The sequence below is a fragment of the Ipomoea nil genome, unplaced genomic scaffold (genome assembly GCF_001879475.1).
Source record: "Ipomoea nil cultivar Tokyo-kokei standard unplaced genomic scaffold, Asagao_1.1 scaffold3170, whole genome shotgun sequence".
Taxonomy (NCBI): domain Eukaryota; kingdom Viridiplantae; phylum Streptophyta; class Magnoliopsida; order Solanales; family Convolvulaceae; genus Ipomoea; species Ipomoea nil.
Window position 1 is genome coordinate 3,198,092 of NW_017619598.1, and position 18,693 is coordinate 3,216,784.

An 18,693-nucleotide genomic window follows, 5' to 3' on the forward strand; every position below is an offset into this window, starting at 1 on the left:
TCGCATATATTTGCCCCGCGCGATAAATTAAACACGGGTCGTTGAATTTTTGTCTACTAGCTTGATTAGGGGAGATTCTACGAGTTTCCGCCATCTCCGAAAGCTCCAACTCGTTATCCCTTAGAACTCTGCTGCCAAACAAAGAAGAAGAAAAAAAAAAAAGTCACATACTCACTTGCGCCTTAAGAGTAGGAGCATCATCTGTCCAAACTCCATTCACTTTAAGGAACCGAATCCGATTCCTATTTCTTTTGATAATAGCAGAGTTGTGGTAAAATCGGGTACAATCACCCACTCAAATCCACTAACATAATGTTCATTTTTAATATACTAAAAGTTCATTTTTAATACATTAAATGTTAATTTTGTGTGTTGTAGGTTCACTATTTGGTATAATATTTAAAAATGAACTTGCATATTAAAAAACAAACATTATACTAAAAATGAACGTTTATCTATTATGGTCCACATGATCCACATTGCAATGTTGATCATGAAGTAAAACTACGTATCATTTCATTTGCATATACGTTATTGTATGAGTTCTATTGTTTAGTTTTATATTTTGCACGTTCAAGTATCATTTTAATTACACTTATGTTTAAATTTTAATTACATTATCATTTGATAATATATGTTATTGCACTAGCTTTGTTTTTTAGTATAATTTTTCACATGCACTAAGGTGAAAAGGCCACCGGAAATTAAAGGTTTGAAAGAAGAGAGGAAGATAGATAAAGCAAAGGGGTGAGACTCCATTTGAGAGAAGTAGAGTTGGTAACACAAACTCCTCCCACCAACTATATAATCATGAGTATACATCTATATTTTCCAGTATTCCACTCATGATTGCCTTAATAATCTATCATAGGAGGAAAGAAATCACAATTACCATTTCATAAGAAACAAAATTAAACAATTGTATAATTTTGAGATGTTTCAAACCTGCAAAATCTCCAAACCTCTACCTTCCTCCCACTCTTCAATTTCTTTAATTTAAAATTATTGTATTTATTAATTTATGTAAAGAATTTAAGAACTGAGCGCATAAGTCCTTAAAGAAAATGTTGTACTCTATATTATTATATGGTACTCTGTACAAGATTACAAAAATAAAAAAATTCAATGCCCATTTCTATACTTCTATCAAGAAGGTTGGATTCCCCACCTTAAGGGACCCCTCACACCGTAGTTCGTCTGCACTATAAATCACGATAATGACTGATCAGCATGTAGGGCTAATTGCACCCAAATAGATCAGCATGTAGGGCTAATTGCACCCAAATACTGTCAACACTAAACAAGCGAGCCCAATCTTCTATTCTGTTCTATTTAATATGCACCCACAATCCCTTGCTGGGTACGCCACGGTGCACAACAAAGATCAAGTAATAGCCTGGTGGTGCAAGCTTGCCAGAGGATGGCGCCACGGCAGAGATGGTGTCCTTGGCCACAGAGGTGAGTCCCAAAATCAGCATCCTTTGGCCCTCAGAGTACCCGTGAGTGGTGAAAGGCGGCGGATACATGGTAACCTTAATACTAGACATGTCCGCAGCATCATCTAGCTTGAAATGGATATTGAAATTCTTTCCGTAAACCAATTCCTTTTGGGAAAGGTTCTCCACAATCTGCGGCCGGAGCTTTTGCAATGTGGGGGCTAAGTACGGCGGCGAGAATTTCTCGATGCGCATGTCGGTTGGGTATTTGGCTTTCATATCGTACGAAACGTGGGTGTTACTTCCCGCTACTAAGATCTTAGCGTCGGGCAAAACCGCAGAAGTGGAATGGTACATTCTGGCAATTTTTGTTGGTGTCAACTCAGTAAACCTTTCCCCTTTCGGTTTATCCGGGCTGTAAAGCACCGGAGTGAAATTTGGTTCCTCCGCCGCGTCCCAAGCAGAGGTCCCCTTTTGCGCGCCATTAATTATGAGGACATTCCCGTCGGGAAGAATCAACATATCTCCCATAACCCTCCCCGACGGCATCTCCTCAATTTCCCACTTGGCCCCTTCCTGATTCGCAACAATCCTGCCGCAATCCTTCAACGCCGGCGGAAATTGCCTCGGCGGATCCTCCGTGACCTTGAAGGCTTCGTGTGTATTGCCGCCGCAAACCAAAACCTCCGCCTTCACAAAATCATTCGCTTTGGTGGTGAGTTTGAGAGGAAGAAGCGCGGATTGCCCCGAGGCCGGGTAGTTCCGGGACCCCCCTGGCAGCTTAGGAAGCTCCCGAATCGTCTTTCCGGTTCTAGGGTTGAAAATAATGGAGCGATCGTTGGCGAAGAGGAAGACATTGCCGTCGGGGAGGAGGTACACAAATGGATACAAATTATTCTCCAGACGGCCGTCGGTGGTTTCCTCGAGCAGCCGAAGCGGAAATTGTTTGTTCGGGAATTTAAGCTGATCTGGCGGGACAATTTCATAGTTGGGAGATCTTCTTCCTCCCACCACGATAAAATCACCATTTTCCAATACTTGTTGAGAAGAATACCTGGAAGGTACAAATTCATTACACTAAGAATTTGAAATTTGAAATATATATAATAATAAATAATGCTTACCATCTGTTTGCAGAAAGTCCAACATCTTCCTTGAAATCGCATAATTCGCAGGGTTCCAGGATTCTAATTCCTCGAATACCTTTGTCGTAGCCTCCGGTGCTTATCAATTTTCCGGTGCTCGACAGCCCTCCCGACGAGCACCATGTATTCAGGCTCAACTAAACATGCATAAAAACAATATAATTAATTAATTAATGTACCCAGGCCACGAGGCCAGGCCAGTATATATATATATATACCTTGAGTGTCTTGACAACTTTAGCGGTGTCGGGATCATAGGTAACGCCATGAGCCCAGCAGTCATCACGGCCCTTTTCATCTTTTCTGCACCACTTAGGATTCTGCATCAGTGCGGAGCGACCAAGATTAATGGCGTCAAACCAGACAACCTTGTTGTTTGTCATCAACTGCATGTGCATGGCGGAAACACCCACGTTTTCAGTTACAGTTTGCCAGCTCGAGGCCGAAGGATTCATCTCCAAATCTGGTTTCCCATAGGCGCTGCAAACAAACAATACAAGAACATAATAATAAGCTACTGTTATTGATATTTTTGACGCCATTGGAGAAACTCGATCTTTTATTTATCTAGCTTCTCCAATGGACTAATATAATTCTTTTTATTTAAAATTTCTGATCGATATCGATGTTCGATGTTCTCACTCCTGCCTACCTCTTCAGATATATATACTTGCATTATTGCGCTACGTACGTAAAACTAACTCAGATTCAAATGCCTACAATTATGGATATCCATATATAACTCTTACTATTATTATATACAAACAAACTAGCTAGCTGAGTAGCTGTTGCCTCATGCCCATCAAATTTTCTCAGCTCTCCCCTCTTCTTTTTATTTTATTTTATTTTATTAATTTATAAATTAAAATGTTAAGTTAATTAATTCATGGACATGAAAAAAAAAAAGATAGTTTTCCATCAGTTAATTTAAGTGAGAACCATCACCATTGAATATTGAATCATGACCAACATATTTTTTTAAGATTTTGTAACATATATACCTGAGTTTGCAGTCATACGATTTGAGCCTCCAGTGTCGGTTGTCCATTCGACATCTGGAACTGAAGTATCCATGGCGAGAGCAACAAGAGCTTGAGGAAGGTCCTCATCATTTACTGATTGATTTGGTAGACTCCAACATATTTTGGCAATATGTCCAAGTCTTCCGCAAAGCTAACAGTGTTCGTGTTAGACAATAATAAGGCTAACATAAACTAAAATAACGAGTAACCTGACTCATAGTAGCGGAATCTTCAGGATCATCTGAATATCCCTTGCCATAGTTGTTAGTGTTGCCACTGGTATGGTAAACCTTCAAAATAGACATTAGTGTTGCCAATGTGTTGCCTAAGTGATTGAGAATACTTAATCTAAGTATGTGAAACAAATGTTTTCCAAAAGTATATACTGACATACTGTAGTACTTTACAGGGTTGAGTGGCGTTATACTTAGCTTCATGCTAACGGGCTTGTTTTATACTTGTTGTTTGTTAACCCCTTTCAGGTGGGCCCAGTTCGTGAGAGAGTACGAGTTAAACTAGACTAGCATAGTTAGTTGTTGTAGTCTGAACTCTTCATGATTACTTTTGAGTTTTGTAGTTGACTACCCTTGTTTTGTTGGTGCTGGACACCGGGGTTTTATCCCCTAGTTTGATTGATGCTAGAAACACTTTAATTATTTAGTTTGTTTATCCTTAGCCTGTCCAATCGTCGTGGAGGCTGATTGTGGCGGTGACACCTCTATTAAGTTGTTTAGTAAGTTTATTCCGCTGCCTTAGCTTATCTTTCAAGGTTAAGTCTGTTAAATAAGTTTAAGAAAAGTGGGGTGTTACAGCTCCACTCTGGCTGGGTCCGTGGGACGTCGACGGCCGGTGGGCATACGTTGGAGTGGACCTCCTCCTCTTCTCGAGGATCTACTAGTTCAGCCTCCCTCTCAAGGGGAATCTGCCGACCAGATGGTACCTGCGAGGGGGTCGACTGAGTGTTTCTCTCGAATGACTGATGGGTCCAGCGACCGGTTGGTCAGTGCGAGTATTTTGTTGTGTAGTTACCATTGTTTTAGGGTTTGAGGAACGAACGAAAGCTTTTCGTATCGATCCCCACAGACGGCGCCAATGTTGGTTTTATGACTTTTGGGCAGTCAACGGCAGGCCAACACTACCACTAGTATAATGAGAATATAGGAAATGTTTGGGGTAAGAATATAGGAAAAGTACATGGAGAAAATATAGGAGCTTTGTATTGATAAATATTGCTATGTGAATACTGAAAGCTGTCCACCTCTCCTCTATGTGAGGGGTCTATTTATACATATTTTGGGCCTAGAGCCCTACAAGGAATGAGAATTTTAGACTGCATCATATTGGGAGCCATAGTTACATAATAAGACCTAATTCTATTATACTAGAAATAATGAGTCCAATTCTAGTTATATTAGAGGTAACAAGCCCACTCCTTGTCAAACTCTTGGATTGCTCCATATTGTGCATCTCACTTGGGCTTTCTCGATCCAACTGTTCTTCTTGGGCCGGTCCATATGGCCCAGACCTAGTATGCTGGCAAATTATGTTGTGCATCCGTATGCACCATGCATGGTGCATACGGATACAAAAACAAAGTCGTTTTGCATCAAAACGCGCGTCCTACTTAAAAAAAAAAAATAGTTTCGATTCCCATCAACAACATTATGTTATTGATTTTTTAGTTCATTCATTCTGGATTTTTAGTTATGAAATTCTGGATGTATAGTTATGCAATTCTGGATGTGTAGTTATGATGTTATGTATACGCATGCCATGCGTTCATATAGGCACAAAAATATGATTGTATTATTAGTTTATACTTATATGACCGGTAAAGTGAAAGAGGGTTATTTGTATTTCTACATGCAAAAAGCATTAAATATATATGTTTTGTGTACATACATACTCAACACACGAAAAGTAACAATTGGCCCCACATATATATTTTTCATATTTGTATACCCCTCTTGTAAGGCAATTTAAACAAACGTATTATGGAAAGCTAACCACGCATGTGTATACATCTATGTCAGTAGCAGCGTAGAGGAAAACAGTTCACCTTGTGTATCTATATAAAAGGAGTAGGTACAGGCAGGAGGGATCAACAATTGCGCTGTCCTAGGTAAGAGTATGCGGGTAAAGGGGTTCTTCTTTATCCGAAGGGTGAGCCCATGTGTTATACGTTGGCGCATACACCTATTTTGAGTCTCTTGTAAATCAGAGCTGAGCACAAGAAAGTCAAACCTTATATGAATCCCTTCTCTTCTTAGCTATATATGTCATGTCTTGTTAGGTGTTGGAACTCACAAAGCCACAATATTGAGGAATAAATGCCATATGTATTCCCTCCAAAAAGGCAGGCCATCTTTCTTCTTCCTTCAAGTTTGCTGTTGAGACAAAACCATTTTCAAATTCCCCATACCTTCTCTGCACCAGCTCTCCTCCTTTTCTGTCAGTGAAGTTCGGGCTTAGCGGTGACAACGGAAGCTTCCGGTGCGACTCATCTCCTCCGCACTGGTTGGTGTGTCTCGTCTCCTCCACGATGTACGTAATAGTGTCGGTCGGTCATTGCAACCGACCAGGCCGTGTTCGCGATTGGCCAATTTGGAACTTCGGCAGGAGATCGAGATGTTATGAAGTAGAAGGTTTCTATGCAACTTTGTTCCATGCCATCTCTTCTTCTCCATCTTTACTTGATCAATAATGATAATAGTGGCAATAACACAAGAATCCCTCACTACAAGAATAAAGACATTTAGTGACAAATCTTTTGTGACACTTCGTAACTTAGTCACAAATAATACCATTTTTGTGACCAAAAAAATAATTCGACACTATTGTGTGGTGTATTTGTGATTACTTTTTTTTTTTTTGTCATAGATAATATGATAATTGTGACAAGTAAGTATTGTGTGCATTTGGTTAGTATTATTTGAAAAAAAAAATCTTGTGACCAAGTAATGGTCACTTATAAAAACATTAAGATTGACAATAGTGACACTCTTTCAACTTATTTTAGTGACACAAATTTTGTCACTAATTTTCAGTATTTTAGTGACAAATATGCTATCACTATTTTTAAAGATATTAGTGAAGAAGATGATGGCTATATGAATGTAATTATGTGTTACCACTTTTTAGGTCACTGATAAGTGATAATCATTTTTTGAGTCAAGAACAATTCTCACAAATAAGTACAACTAGTGTGACTAAAATGTTGTCACAATAAAATAATTAATTGCCACGATTTAAGTTGTCACTATATCAATTTTTTGTAATAACATATTTGGTCACAAAATGTACATTTATTGTGACCACTATTGATATCACTCAAATACTACTTTTAGTGTACATAAATATTGTCAAAAAAGCTTGTGTAATTGTGATAACTTTTCAAAAGTCATCACTACTACAATAGTAACGGAGGATATAGTGACAACGGGTGACGACTTCAAAATTGGTCACTAATTTCAATAATGACCAAAATCAATAGTTTTGGTGACAATTTCTGTTGCCACTAAATGTGAAATTTCTTGTAGTGCCTTTACCTAGTAGGGGAGGGCTTGAGAATCTGGCCATCTAAGAGACTAAGAACTGAATTCTGGTGGTGGCAACGTTAGTTGTTGGATGCCATTGTTGAACACCCAAACGCAAGCAGTCCCTCTACTCAGATGCCATTGTTTATTTGTTGTTTCTTCCAGGTCGATACTATGCCCAAGGTGCTTTATTCGTCCTTTGGGTTGCAACTTACTCCTGAAGTTTTTTTTTTTTTTTGTTTTTTTTTTTTGTTTTTTTTTGTTTTTGTTTTTTTTTTTTTTTTGTTTTTTAGGTTCTAGACAGTCGCAGGGCTTGAGTGAGCAGTAAGACATTCCTCTGGACCATGATTATCTGAGCTCGATCATCGACCTTCAAGTGCTGGCTGAACTTTACAGATGCGTCCATCCGTGATCCTGCCTTTTAGATGATATGCAGTAGTTTTTTTTTCTTTGTTTAGACTACTGGTGTTGTAACGATGATTTCTAATATGCTCATTCTACTTTTTTGTTCGTTGTCGGCTCTTTTTGTTTTGTGTATGTTATTTCCAGCTTTATCCAGTACCATCGATCCAATATGCTCATCCGCGAATGACTTTTGAGAACGTCGCCCGTACTTTGCCAGTATACCCAGCCGCCAATTGCTTTTTAGAACGGCGTCCGTTCTCTGTCAGTATACTCATCCGCCAATGGCCTTTGAGAACGTCGCCCGTTCTCTGTCAATATGTTATTTCGCTAATGGCTTTTGAGAACGTCCCCCATTCTCTACCAGTATGCCCAACCGCCGAATGATTTTTGAGAACGTTGCCTGTTCTCTGTCAGTATGCCGCTCCTCCAATGGCTTTTGAGAACGTCCCTCGTTCTCTGCCAGTATGCGCAACTGCCGAACGATTTTTGAGAACGTCGCCCGTTCTCTGCCAATATACCCATCCACCAATGGCTTTTGAGAACGTCCCTCGTTCTCTGCCAGTATGCCCAACCGCCGAATGATTTTTGAGAATGTCACCCGTTCTCTACCAGTATAACACTCCGTCAATGGCTTTTGAGAACGTCGCCCGTTCTCAACCAGTATGCCCATCCGCCAATGGCTTTTTTAGAACGTCGCCCATTCTCAGCCAGTATGTCCATCTGCCAAAGGCTTTTGAGAACGTCGCCTGTTCTCTGGCAGTATACCCATCCGCCAATGGTTATGGAGAACGTCGCCCGTTCTCTAACAGTATACCCATTCGCCAATGGCTTTTGAGAACGTCACATGTTCTTTGCCAGTATACCCATATGCCAATGGCTTTTGAGAATGTCGCTTGTTCTCTACCGATATACCCATCTGCCAAAGGCTTTTGAGAACGTCGCTCATTCTCTGCCAGTATACCCATCCGCCAATGGCTTTTGAGAACGTCGCTCGTTCTCTGCCAATATACCCATCTACTAATGGCTTTTGAGAACGTCGCCCGTTCTCTGCTAATATACCCATCCGGCAAAGGCTTTTGAGAACGTCGCCCGTTCTCTGCCAATATACCCATCTGCCAATGGCTTTTGAGATCGTCGCCCGTTCTCTTCAAGTATACCCATCCGCCAATGGCTTTTGAGAACGTAAACCTGTAACACCCTCGATTTTTAACCAATTAAAACTTAAAAATAAATGCAAACTAACCATTTAATTAAAGTAAAGCGAAAGCTAACAGTAAGGTACGAGGGAGTTATGCCACAACTATCTAACTATAGATGCACAAACTAAAATCTGAACCAAAAACCAACATAAGTTAATATCCAATAATTCTAGGCTCACATGCCACAAGTTTAGAACAACAAAAGGAAAGCTTCTCTATCTAAGTCTTCCACTAGCACGCTCTCAACGATCTATTCGACACCTGAAAATACAAGGGGAGCACCCGTCAGCGAATAATGCTGGTAACCCACCAATACGCATTAAGTACCATATAATATAGATATAGAGAAAATCATTTGGGACTTGGAATACAATATATAAACTTTTAAACACTAGGAGTGGGAACAACAATAGACTCATCATAGAATCACTCTCTATCAAGACCAACATTAAGCACTTACTCAATAGGTCAACAAGAACGACAGAAGTAACATACTCATCAACAATATACAACATACGATAAGCAATGAAAGAATCACATTAAGCATGCTCATAAGCAATGAAAGAAAAGATTCATATTCAACAACATGTTCCAACCTTATGCCCTGTTCCAACCTTATGGCTAACCCCAACCTTGTTTCAGTTCCAACCATTTCCTCCTAATGCCACCCAATACTCCAAGTCCAACCTTATCCCTCCTGGAGCCATTGCTCCTCGCCTGCTTATCGCCAGCTTGCCGCCTGCTTTTCATAGATATTCGTAATGTCGTTCATAATAGAATAGTACTAATCACGCGATAGTCTATCTTCTTTCATTATTGTCCACCAATCACATAACATTACACAGTCATCATCATAAAGGATTGAGACTCATCAATGGCCCAATCAAGTATCAACAAACGTGTACAACATATGTACGAGATCATAACAAGGAATACAACTGATGGATTTCAATGAAAGGCATGAATAGACCATCAACAACGATACAACATCAAGAGACTTTAATCCAAAATTACCATGATTGGCAACACAAGTTGCCAATCCTCATTAAGAAAAAACGAATAACACATACTAGCATCAACAACATTAGAACTAGCATGTACATCAAAAAGGGGAAACATAACGGTTCAATCAACCTCAATGAACTCACATTAATCCAACGAATCACAAGGTTGGACTTCAAGCACGATTCAACACTCATAATCCTATCATGGATACTTAGAACACCGTTCTAGATGTACGAAACATCAAAAGAGACACACAAGTGCTCAAGGATTCAACAAAACGGAGGCCAAAACATCACGTACCAGTGGGCGGAACGGTGGGTGGACAACCACCCGCCACTCCCCCTTTACTGTATCAGCGGGTGGAACCACGGGTGGGCCTCCACCCGCGGCTCTACCCGCCGGTACGCTACCTTCCACCCGCGGGTGGAACGGCGGGTGGACAACCACTCGCTGTTCCACCCGCGGGTACACACTTGTACCCACAAAATTCCCTTCAAGGAAAAAACATCAACATCTCCAAGTTCAAGTCCAAAACACCCCAAACCTCACATTCAACAAGGAAATGACTTGAACACATGAATAGCTCAAAGAATAGCATATATGAACCCTAGATACAAGCTCTAAACATGAATAAACACAAGATTATGCATCAAATCATTCAAGAACAACAAGAACATCAGTAGGGCATCAATAATCATCATAACAAGTGTAAAAAAGGTTTTGTAAAGCATGGGTTACCTTTGTAGTCTAAGAAACACTTCCTTTTTACCTCCCAGACCTCTCCTTGAAGCTCATCCTTAACAAAGTCTTCTCAACACATCCAAACCACACAAAGAACACCAACACTTAGATAAAGATTAGGTAAAACCCACTAAAAGCAGTATCTAAGCTAAGATCTTACCATTCCTATTATCTTGAAAGTGGAAAGGTGGAACCTTGGAGAACTTTCTTGCAAGGTTGAAGGAGGATTTGGTTGGCTTGGAAAGTAAGCTAGACTTTTAGAGAGAAGGTAGAGAGTCTAATGTTTCCTTGCCAAATGTAGGAAATGAAGTGTAGTCTTGTTAGGGTAATGCTTGAATGCCAAGTAAGGGTGAAAGGACTAGAATGCCCTCCCTTATTAAAAAGGTTAGGAAGACATCAAAAGGCTAGGTACAACCTATAAAGATCAAGGTCTTTTCTTTTGACTAACCTAATTGACCAAGGAATTGGTCAATTTAAGTCCACTGACTTTTAATCAAGAAATTGGAAGGAAAATTCACAAGGAAGGTTTAGAATTAATTACATAATTAATTCCATTTAAGAATTGGATTTTCGAGGTGGCACACACCCGTTCTCAGCCAGTATGCCCATCTGCCAAATGCTTTTGAGAATGTCTTCTGTTCTCAGCCAGTATGCCTATTCGCCAAATTTATGATACAAACTCTATTTCACCACTTCCTATCGATAATGCTCTACAACCTGAAGACTCCTACACTCTACCTTAGACTTTATACCAACTAGAATTCTCTCCTATAACCCCTAGACTCTACACTAGACCCTTCACCCATGACACTATGTCATCTATTAGACTTTCCATCACCTGATATTGACAGGCTCCTTCTTTCGGTATTCATCTTTGCTTATTTTACCATAATTTGATTACTACTTCGTGCGTGATTTGGTTGTGAAGTGCCCGCCGAGTGGTGGGAAGGTGGGTCAACCACTGAGAGGTGGTAAGGTTCGTTTACTACTGAGTGGTATGAACACGAGTCGACCATTTAGAGGTGAAAAGGGTAGTCGACCACTGAGCGGTTGGACGGTCGACCAACCACTACGTGGTGAGAGGTCGATCATCTGTTGAATCCTGAGAGGGTCGACTAACCACTGAGTGTTGGGATGACCAACCAAGATGACTAGTCTGCCTAGATGATCAGTCGGGGTGACTAGTTAGGATAACCAGTCCATCTGTGAGGTTTGTTCAAACTAACTGCTAGAATTTCGAGGACATTAGATGCAGTTATTGATTTTGTAGGTAGGTTGTCTCTGTTCATTTAATCTGGATGATTTTATGTATAGTGGACATTTTCGTCGTGTGACGATCCCTATTGTCTTTCTACGGTGCCTGTCCTGTAACCAACAATCTTTAATTCATCCTCGTTGTAACTTAACCCTATTTAAAGGATAGGTGCGATAACCTTCTAGATCGAACTGATGGCTTTATTACGATAATATAATATAACAGTCTATTGTACATAGTAACTAACTGTACGAGATTATTTTCCCAACAATTGATAGAGCTTCTTGAGCTACCTTGAATGCGTCTTCTCTGTTTGTTCTCCATTGGTCGGGGCGGTCTAACCTTTATGCACTGGTCTGGTTCCGAAGGCGCGGACTGTTCGGTGTTGAGGGGGGTAACCTTCGATTGGTGTTAGGTCTGTCTTCCCATTAGGACGATCGGTCTGCTTGACGCGATCTTGCCTTGTTGCGGAGTCGTTTTGCCTCTCGACTCTACTTTTGTTGCAAATCCTCTTTTATTTCTGCGTATTTATTGGCATGCTGGATAGCCTGTGCATACGTTTCTAGGTCTCCCTTCGTAGGCTGGTGAACAGATCTCTTGACCTAAGGGTCTCCATTAATAAGGTGAGAGTCATTCGATCGTTCAAGTCTTCTACCGTTTGTACCTCTTTTTGCCATCTTTTTAAGAATTCCTTTAGTGTCTCAGTTTCTCCTTGTTAATTGTCAGTCAAGGTCAAGAAGTGCTTCTTTGTTTTTATGCTTACCGCAAAGTAAGTTAGGAATTGTTCGGCTAGGGTTTCGAAGCGGTCAATGGACCGTGGTGGTAAAGATAGGAACCATCGTTGCGCTGGCCCTCTTAGGGTTGAGAAGAAGGCTCGGCAGTACATGAGGTCTTCGCCCCTATTACCATCATCTTTGCTTGGAAGCTGACCAGGTGATTGCTAGGGTCCTCTATTTCGTCGTAAGTAGGCATCGTTGGGACCTTTTAAGTTTCTCGGTGCGTGATATTCTTGGATCCTCACGGAGAATGGACTGGCAGATAACAGAGATCGAGCGGTTGGCCAGCTTCTTCCACCTTCAACCTTCCTTTGGAGGTATCTTACTTCTTCGGGAAGTTCTGCCATATCTTGATTTCGGTTTCCTTGGCCAAGTTCAGGAGTCTCTCCGCTACCATCCATCATGTCTTGTGGAATTCTTCCCTTGTTGCGATCTCTTACCCTCATCCTTTCCATGCGAGGACCAATCGCCTGGGTGGCCTTAACTTGTCATTGGGGGTTGTGCTTGGCTCGTTGCTACGGGCTTTCTACCGGGGTACCTCCCAGTTTAGGTTGTGGGACGGTTGTTCGCCAATTTAGGGGCCTTATACGGTCGCGAACAGAGACTGTGCGACGGTGTCCCTAGGGTGAAGCCGATCTATGTACTCTTTTTTAGGTGGTTGATTCGCGCTGACAACCTGGGCGTTGTCGTTTACGCGGGAGGGTTCTGTGCATTTTCCCTGGTAGTCCGGTTGTGATGTAGGACCTCTAGAAAGCGTGTAACGGCCTCCACTATCTCAGGTGGGAGCTCCTGTGACAACCCAAAATTTAATTTTCACTCTATAAAATTTTTTGTGATGAAATCAGTGTTAGAATAAATTATTTTGAGCTACTTTTAAATAAGTTCAACACCGGAACATGATTTTGAAACAAAAAAACTAAATTTTTGGGTGCATTGCGTACCATGTTTTGAACTAAAAAATCATTCTGAGTGAGACCGGGAGAAATCTGAGAAGCCTAAGTCAAGTGTTCATCTAGAAATAATTTTTGGGAAATTTATTTTCAACCCCAAAACTATTTTAAATCCTGATTTTGGACCATGGTCCATGAAGTATGATGAACCTCTCTTTTAAATCCTGATTTTGGACCATGGTCCATGATGACCTCCACCAATCATTGAGTATCTTCCTAGGGTTTTGCACCCATATAAAAGGAATAGTAGCCTGCCATTTCTTCCTGATTCCACACTTTGCTTCCCACATCTTTGAGCTCTACCATCACAAGAAGAAAACACAGTAAGTTTTCTTCAAGTCTGAGCATTCCATTTCTCCTAGTTTCCCTTCTTTGCATTCCTTCTATCCTTCCATCTCTGAGAGCTTAGTATTAAGATGGTTGTGTGGTTTGTTTGAGTTGTTTAGGAGGTGAAGGAAGGTGTAGCTAGCTTGGGAAGAAGGTGGAATCCCAACTCAAAGGAGGAATCTACAAAGGTATAACCCCATGGACTCCCAAAGCTATTTTAGACTCTGTGAAGTCTTGTTTTAGTGTTTGAAATGAGTATAAATGCTAGAATAATGTTGTGTTTGAGCTAGTAAGTGATCTATTGTTGATCTATGATGTATTGTTGATGATTTGGGAGTGTTTATTTGCTTGAAAATGTTTTATAGGTGAAGAAGAAACTCACTGGTGCAAAAAAATAGTGTGCACCAGATGAGACACGGGCCTAGACAACGGCCCTAGGAAGGAGCCATTGGCAAGCCCCGTGTAGGAGCGGCCCTAGGGCAGGGCTCTAGGCTAGAGCCATGGCCTTTGGCCGCCGCTTGGCAGTTCCAGGCGGTTGGGCTCCTCAAGCCCTTCCACGAGCTCCGCTGAGCAATAATTGTGCAGTGGTCGGGCCCTGTGGCTCAACTATGTGTCGTTTCAGACTGGGACTCGCGGGCCCTTGAGGCTCGGACATTGGGGATCGTCACGACACACGAGTAGAGATTGATTTCATTGAATTTGGAGTAGAAATGAGTATTTTGTGATAGAAATTGTGAAGAGGAATGCTACAGAAATTGTCTGAGAGTAGTTGCAGTAATTTGAAAATGTTACTGTTGGCTCTTGACTATTTGTTTGAGAAGCATGACAATTGTATGATTGTTAGATAATGAAATATGATCAATATTTGTTAAGTTTTGCTAGAAAAGCATGCTTAGATGTTTATTATGACTTGTTGAGAATGTTGCCAAGTATATTAAATGTTGAAGTGTACAAAGCATATTTCCTTGAATGCTAGGTTACAAAAAATGAGATTATGTTGAATATTTTTAGTTCAAGTGCATGTGGAATACTTGCTAAGTGTTTTCCAATGAAGATTTGTTAAATTATGATTTATAAGCATGTTTAGGCAATTGTTGACAATTCACAGTGAAAGAAGTTTTGAAGCCAATTTTACAGTAAAGAGCATATTTGAGCATACCATGTTTTAAAATGCATAAGTGACCAATGTGAGCCTAAGTACAATTTTCAAAAACTTATATCTATTTTCGAAAGTCATGACGTAGTTGCATTGAGAAATTGTGAGAAGTTATGTGCATAAGTTTGGATAAATAAAGTGTTGCATGAATCGAAATGCATGAGCTATATCTGTATGTATTTAGTGTGAGTAATCTGAGGTTTTGGAGGACCGTTAGGACTATGTCCTTTCGGAAGAAAACAGATAAGATCGGATAGAACCGACAAAACAATGAAAAGAGAAAGTAAAGAACGAAACAGACATTGCGATCTGATATGAAGTAACGAGGTAGATAATACTGAGTTACTAGGTTGGAAACTGCCCGCCAGGCTTGAAATCCTGGTCAGGGGGTGTGCACACTGATAGTTCGATACCTGATTCCACAGAATTTGAGAAAAGAACCAAGAGAGTGGTTCTGTGCGCGAGATGAGTGTTAGGCTGGCTAGATGCTGAGCCCAGATAGGTCCATTCACTTTATGTTGAAGTCCTACCTCGTCCACGAGTATAATGAAAGCGAGTCATTGCGACTCTAAAGAAAGCGAGTCATTGCGACTCTAAAGAAAGCGAGTCATTGCAACTCTAGAGAAAGTGAGTAATTATGACTCTAAGAAACCTCCACAGAAAAGTATATCTTTTTACAAAAGAGTGTATACGTGTATCTACCTATACTTATACTAAAGCATCATGTTCATTCTATTGCATGATCAAGTTAATTGCACGAGATTCCATATTGAGTATATGATTGCACGAGATTGCATATTGAGTATAGGATTGCACGAGATTACATGTTGAGTATATATATGATTGCACGAGATTGCATATTAAGTATATGATTGCACGAGATTGCATATTGAGTACATGAGTGCATGAGATTTCATATTGAGTATATGATTGCACGCGATTACATGTTGAGTATATGATTGCACGAGATTGCATGTTGAGTATATGATTGCACGAGATTGCATATTGAGTATATGATTGCACGAGATTTCATATTGAGTATATGATTGCATGAGATTGCATATTGAGTATATGATAGCATGAGATTGCTTATAGATTACATGATTGCACGAGATTGCATATTGAGTATATGATAGCATGAGATTGCTTATAGATCACATGATAGCATGAGATTGTTTAGAAATTATATGATAGCACGAGATTGTACTCTAAACTCTAAAAAGTATATTACTAATTATTTCTATATTTAAACATACCTTGACCAACTATATATCCTATAGATTGTTGATTTGCAGCCTATGATAAGTTTAAATATCTGCAAGTAACAAGCTCAAAAGTTATTTAACTTTCAACTTCATATAATTTATCAAAAAGTCTTTTAATATTTTTTTCAATTTCATATAATTTGTATTGAAATTCACACATACACACACACACACCCACACACACACACACACACACACACACACACACACACACACACATATATATATATATATATATATATATATATATATATATATATATATATATATGTGTGTGTGTGTGTGTATATATGTATATATATATATATATATATATATATATATATATATATATATATATATATATATATATATATATAAGATAGAAAAAATGCAGGGTTTTTCATTACTTATAGACAAACATGTATAATGTCTTCTGCCAATACTTCAGAACTGTACCTAACACAAATACACTACATAATAAATTAGTGTTTATGCTAAATAAAAAAAAAATGTAGTTCATAAGACTTTATTAAACAAAGTGAACTTAAAAAATAAAATTCTCACTTATTCTTAGGTTAACTAATTAACAGAAATTTATTAGTGATACCCAAAAACTATATGTATGACTTTAAACTATAAGATACCAAGTTTCAAAACATTTATTCAAAATGACAGAAACTTAAAGTCATAATGTCCTATATTAATTTTTTTTGAGAAATAACATTGCAAAATATGAATACGCAATACAATTAAATTTGAATATGCACCACAATTAATAATCATAAAATAATACGTTGGACTTTAAACTATAAGCTACCAGGTATTAAAAAAAATACAAAATGATAGAAACTTAAAACCGTAATCTACATAAGAGAAATATAGATTATGGTTAAAAGGTGCACAATGGATTGCTGAAATCTACCATCTGTGATGCTATTGAGAAATATAGATCACTCATTAGGACAGTGTAATGGTTACAAAGTTGGTTGATCATGTTTTAGAAGCTCAGATTATGTGTGGAACGAAGGCAGGATCAAAGGTTTTAATTCCTCGAATGTCGTTAACACCTTCTGATTCAAGATTGCCTTTCAAGTTCCAAAGAAAGAAATTTTCTTTTATGCTATCATATGTCATGATAAAAAAAAATAAAAGTCAATGGCAAACACTATCACACGTGGGAATATTTTTTAGAAGGCCGGTCTTTAATCATGGTCAAATGTACGTAGCAATCTCAAGAGTAAGTAAATTTAGGAGATTAAAAATTTTGATATGTGGGGGTATTGTAACATCTGTAAGTACGACTAAAAATGTCGTATAGAAAGAAGTTTTCAATAATGGGTAATACAATTGCATCTATAATTTCTAATTAGAAATTAGAAAAAAAAAAATGAAAAAATAAGAACATAGTATGGGGGCGGATGTAGCCAAGTGGATTAAGGTGGTGGATTATATTGTGAATCCACCGTGCGGGTTCAATTCCCGTAGTTCGCCCATCGCATCTTACTTAATGGTTATGTGCGATTTTTGTAATGGAGCTCATAAGAATAATCAAATATATGAAAAAAAATAAATAGATAGATATGTTATGATATGGATCTGAATTGTGTTATGTGACATCAATTCGTTATGTATGGATGAGATTCCAAGGTCGTGATTGCGTTCATCCAATAGGAATTGAACCTACGGGCATATATTATTTCATATATTATTCTATTTTTTTTAAAGAATATTGTTAATCTTTTGTCTATATCATATGTCCATGCATCACATATATTTGCCCTGTGTGATAAATTAAACACGGATTCTTGAATTTTTGTCTACTAGCTTGATTAGGGGAGATTCTACGAGTTTCCGCCATCTCCGAAAGCTCCAACTCGTTATCCCTTAGATTCTCACTTCTTCTTAGTTAACTAATTAACAGAAATTTATTAGTGATACCCAATAAATAAATAAATATATATATATATATATATATATATATATATATATATATATATATATATATATTCAAAAAATTGATACAAAATGACAGAAACTTAAAGTCATAATGTCCTATATTAATTTTTTTGAGAAATAACATTGCAAAATATGAATACGCAACACAATTAAATTTGAATATGCACCACAATTAATAATCATAAAATAATACGTTGGACTTCAAACTATAAGCTACCAGGTATTTAAAAAATAGATACAAAATGATTGAAACTTAAAACCATAATCTACATATTTTTTTTTAACATTTAACACTGCAAAATATGAATACGCAACACAATTAATAAGAGAAATATAGATTATGGTTACAAGGTGCACAATGGATTGCTGAAATCTACCATCTGTGACACTCATTACGACAATGTAATGGTTACAAAGTGGTTTTTGTTAGGAATATAGCGGAATAATGCGGAAGCGAAGAATCGAAAATTGAGAATTATAGAAGTTAAATAATAGGGGAGAATATAATAAATGACAAAATAAATTAATAAAGTGGGA

The 18,693-nt window shown here is 38.6% G+C and overlaps 1 protein-coding gene across 1 annotated transcript; it reads right to left on the bottom strand.

The window, feature by feature from the left end:
• Positions 1-1,055: 1,055 nt before the first annotated feature.
• LOC109167872 (aldehyde oxidase GLOX1-like) lies at positions 1,056-3,194 on the bottom strand. Its single transcript, XM_019316942.1, has 3 exons — positions 2,800-3,194; positions 2,561-2,718; positions 1,056-2,490 (listed from the first exon to the last, which is right to left on the bottom strand). The coding sequence occupies exons 1-3, from the start codon at positions 3,121-3,123 to the stop codon at positions 1,329-1,331; spliced, it is 1,644 nt and encodes a 547-aa protein (XP_019172487.1). The 5' UTR covers positions 3,124-3,194; the 3' UTR covers positions 1,056-1,328.
• Between the last annotated feature and the right edge of the window lie 15,499 nt (positions 3,195-18,693).

Bases quoted from the DNA above. Each gene is read 5' to 3' on its own strand.
- LOC109167872 (XM_019316942.1), bottom strand. From the start codon at position 3,123: ATGGCGTCAAAAATATCAATAACAGTAGCTTATTATTATGTTCTTGTA. The intron at 2,719-2,799 runs GTATATATATAT...ATGCATGTTTAG, and splicing joins AAGTTGTCAAGACACTCAAG to TTGAGCCTGAATACATGGTG. The intron at 2,491-2,560 runs GTAAGCATTATT...TGTACCTTCCAG, and splicing joins GGACTTTCTGCAAACAGATG to GTATTCTTCTCAACAAGTAT.